At 33.1% G+C, this 3,935-nt stretch overlaps 1 protein-coding gene across 1 annotated transcript in view; it reads left to right on the top strand.

The window, feature by feature from the left end:
* The window catches only part of LOC107742923 (probable E3 ubiquitin-protein ligase HECTD4), a gene marked incomplete at its 3' end in the record, with an annotated part of 49,334 nt that overhangs the window by 43,588 nt on the left and 1,811 nt on the right, over nucleotides 1-3,935 (top strand). The window contains exons 24-26 of the mRNA XM_016556010.1: nucleotides 1,199-1,426; nucleotides 1,959-2,061; nucleotides 3,512-3,600. Coding sequence (XP_016411496.1) covers nucleotides 1,199-1,426; nucleotides 1,959-2,061; nucleotides 3,512-3,600 — 420 coding nt within the window. The remainder of the gene's footprint in view (nucleotides 1-1,198; nucleotides 1,427-1,958; nucleotides 2,062-3,511; nucleotides 3,601-3,935) is intronic.

Here is a 3,935-nt window from a genome sequence, read left to right as displayed (position 1 = left end):
CGCTGTATTCAGGTCAGGTGACAAGGCTACTTTCACTTCGAAAAGTTGTGCTTGCTGAGAGGAGTTTCGTCAAAGCTGACTAAAAGTGATCGAGGATGGATAATTTCGACGAACTTGATCAACCTGTGATATCTTCTTCAGGGTGAAAAAGGAAAATAAAAGCTGAAACGTTTTCACGGAAGCTTGCAAAAGCAGCGCGTTACAATGTTGAGGGAAAAGCTCCGTGTATTGCGTGTAATCACATCCATAACGTTTATGATCACAACAACAACGTTTGTCAGGCATCTACATTGTCATCTGAGGAGATTACAAAGATTAAACAAGTGTTTTTTAAAACTCTAAAACATGAAATGTGGAGTTAACGTTATCTGCTTTTGCCAAAAATCGACTGTTGGAGTTATCTGCTTTTGTTATATTTGAATGGTCAGCTTTGGCTTATGATGCAATAAAGATTACTAAAGTCAACAGATGTTACAGTAACAGACCTACAGTACCCATTTCTGTGTAAAAATAACAGAAGTAATTTTGACCCCCAGTAATTTGGCTCCAAATCTCAAGTGAAATTGTCATTTTGACCCCCTACTACAATATAGTGGAATATACATCCATGAGATTTAATATTTTGGCTTTTCTTCATTATTTATCTTTGTTTTTCTTCAGAAAAAAGAATAGCATTATAAATGTCTTTACTGTCATATTTGATAAATTTAATGCATATTTGTGACCCTGGACCACAAAACCAGTCATAAGGGTACATTTTGTGAAATTGAGATGTATACATCATCTGAAAACTGCATAAATAAGCTTTCCATTGATGTATGGTTTGTTAGGATAGGACAATATTTGGCCGAGATGCAACTATTTGAAAATCTGGAATCTGAGGGTGCAAAAAAATCCAAATATTGAGAAAATCATCTTTAAAGTTGTCCAAATTAAGTTCTTAGCAATGCATATTACTAATTAAAAATTAAGTTTTGATATATTTACAGTAGGAAATTTACAAAATATCTTAATGGAACATGATCTTTACTGAATATCCAATTTTTGGTATAAAAGAAAAATTTATAATTTTGACCCATACAATGTATTGTTGGCTATTGCTACAAATATACCCCAGCGACTTAAGACTGGTTTTGTGCTCCAGGGTCACATTTGTTGAATGTGTTTAATATATGTTTTTGTTGCTGTTCTGTGTAAGGTGTCAGTGGCAGGTGGAGGCTAATGGTGCGATCTCTCCTGCCCTCACGCCGTCTCCGTCTCCTCTGCCTCTCACCATTGATGAGGAGCGAGAGTTCACCTATCCTTCAGACGTCCTCATGCCGGGGGCTTGCTGTGAGCTCCCCCGCATCCACTTACCCCCGGGCATTATGGGCCGCCTGAGGGAGCTGTCTGGGAGAGGCCGGCCTCAGTTTCGCCCCAGCATCAAGTGAGCACATGATATGGAGACTACATATGAGGGGAATGTAACTTAATGATAGCAGAACATTTAATGTGTAGAGGACTAGAAACCCCACTTCCAAAAGGAAGGAATCAGTTATCCGTTTATTGATTCAAAAGTAAAAATATAAATTAAACACTTTACAAACTTGCCTAATATATTGACATATTAAAAAAAAAAAATAGTTTGAAACATGTTGTTAAACAATAAATAAGTACATATTTCATTGGTTGCTTCCATATGATCAAATGCAAAATTTAATAGTCAGTAAAGTTGAATTTGAAGATGGACAAAGAAACGTTAAATAAATAATATTAAACGATATTATATATTAAATTATATATAATATGTAATATATATAATTGTATTGTTATACTACAAATTTAAACATATAATCAACAATGTTTAATACATCAGCAACATTTTACAACTCATATGCATGCTGTGTGATGCTGTTATTATCTCATATGCATGCTGCGTGATGCTGTTATTGTATCCTGCGTCTGTGTTTGTTTCAGAGTGTAGCTGAACTGGAGCAGAAGTGGCAGAATGAAGCAGAAGAAGCTCAGCAGGGCAAACTGGAGAACAACTCTCCCTTCTTCCACGACTATCACTTCTTTGAGGTCGGTAATCTGAGACATATAATTGTTATCCTTTGTGAAAAGAAGTACACTTGGCATGGTTTCAAAAAGAGTACTTATTATGGAATAATATACTTTAAAAGTGTGCGATTAAAGGTGATGTTTTTAGACACTTAATTGCATGTTAATTGCAATTAAATGAAAATGTATTGTAGTTTAAATTTATATTAGATGCAATTAGCTGAACTTAAGAGTGATTTTTGACCTCTTTATATGTAATTACTTCTATTGTCTTTGAAATATGGTTATTAAGTACTGTTCAATGTACTGACAAACATTTATGATAAACAAAAATATACTTTGATGTCATTTATATTGCAACTTGTATCTCGTGTATTTAAATATATTTTTGTAATTTCACATTTGTTATGTTGAAGTTGAAATTTAGTGCATTTAAAATATATTAACGCTAAATGTAATAGCGAATCACACACTACAGTTAAAATTACTATTAAAAAGTACTTTCCATGTGCTTTAGTATGTAAGTCAACACATCAAAATAAGTGCACTTCTTTACAGCGTGACAAAAGATTATTGAAACATAATGATTTAAAATGTACTTTAAAGAAACATATTTTTTGACATTAATTACAAAGGTCACTTTCTAAAAGTGTACATAGAAACATAATCATGAAAGTGTCTCTCTTTAAGTCACTTAAGTGGCCTTTTATTTCATTAATACAATATGTGACCCTGGAGCACAAAACCAGTCATAAGGGGACATTTTTTTAAAATTGAGATTTATGAATCATCTGAAAGCTGAATAAATAAGCTTTCCATTGATGTATGGTTTGTTAGGATAGGACAATATTTGTTCGAGATACAACTATTTGAAAATCTGAGGGTGCAAAAAAATCAAAATATTGAGAAAATCATCTTTAAAGTTGTTCAAATTAAGTCCTTAGCAATGCATATTACTAATGATAAATAAACTTTTGATATATTTACGGTAGGAAATTTACAAAATATCTTTTATAAGATATCTTTTTATATCTTACAAAATAACAGCTAATGCCTAACAACGCCCCTTAGCTCTTATAAATCCACTGTAAACCACGGCTTCTTGGGGCTTATTGCTTTATCAACATTCGGAATAATTTGTAATACATAATTATTCTCTGTATTTTGAAGTGCCCACGATAACAATATCGTGCATATTCATTATCGTGATATATCGCATTACTGAATACCGGCACATGTCTACTTTGTTCATAACCACTCCTCAAGCCCCCAAAAAACCCCAGCCGTCGCCCATCGACAGTCATTAAATGTACTCGTGCTGAATCGCCAGTTCCTTTAAAGAGTAATAGAGCCATTTGTACTTGAACAGCTGCAGAGAGTGTGGGAATTTATCAACTGTATTCAGTGGTTTGATTCTGCTTATGCTGTAATTGCAAAGATTGATTCTTTTGGTTTGTCTTGTGGCCCACAGAACAAAATGAAGGAGCTGGAGCTTCTGTGTTCACTGAAGGAGGTTCCTCTGGACTGCACGGATCCAGAAAACGCTGTGATGGCTCTGAGGTATGATGTGAAACACATTCTGACTTCATCTACGCTACTGTTCAAAAGTTTGGGATTAGTTTTAAAAAAAAAATTAATTAATGTTTTTTCTTCGCAAGGATGCTTTAAATTAATCAAATGTGACAGTAAAGATATTTATAATGTTACAAAATATTTAAGTTTTTTATTAAATCAGTGCAGCCTTGGTGAGCAGAAGAAACCAGTGTTATTGTAGTTAACTAAAACTGAAATTAAAACTAAAACCATAAAAAAATCGTTACTTGAAATAAAATAGATATTAACTGACATAAAATATTTTAATAAAATATTTTTTAAAAAGTTGTGTATATATATAT

The sequence above is a fragment of the Sinocyclocheilus rhinocerous genome, unplaced genomic scaffold, assembly GCF_001515625.1.
Source record: "Sinocyclocheilus rhinocerous isolate Xijiao unplaced genomic scaffold, SAMN03320098_v1.1 scaffold3059, whole genome shotgun sequence".
NCBI classification, from domain to species: domain Eukaryota; kingdom Metazoa; phylum Chordata; class Actinopteri; order Cypriniformes; family Cyprinidae; genus Sinocyclocheilus; species Sinocyclocheilus rhinocerous.
Note: the sequence above shows the minus strand (reverse complement) of the source record. Positions and strands in the feature narration are given on the sequence as shown.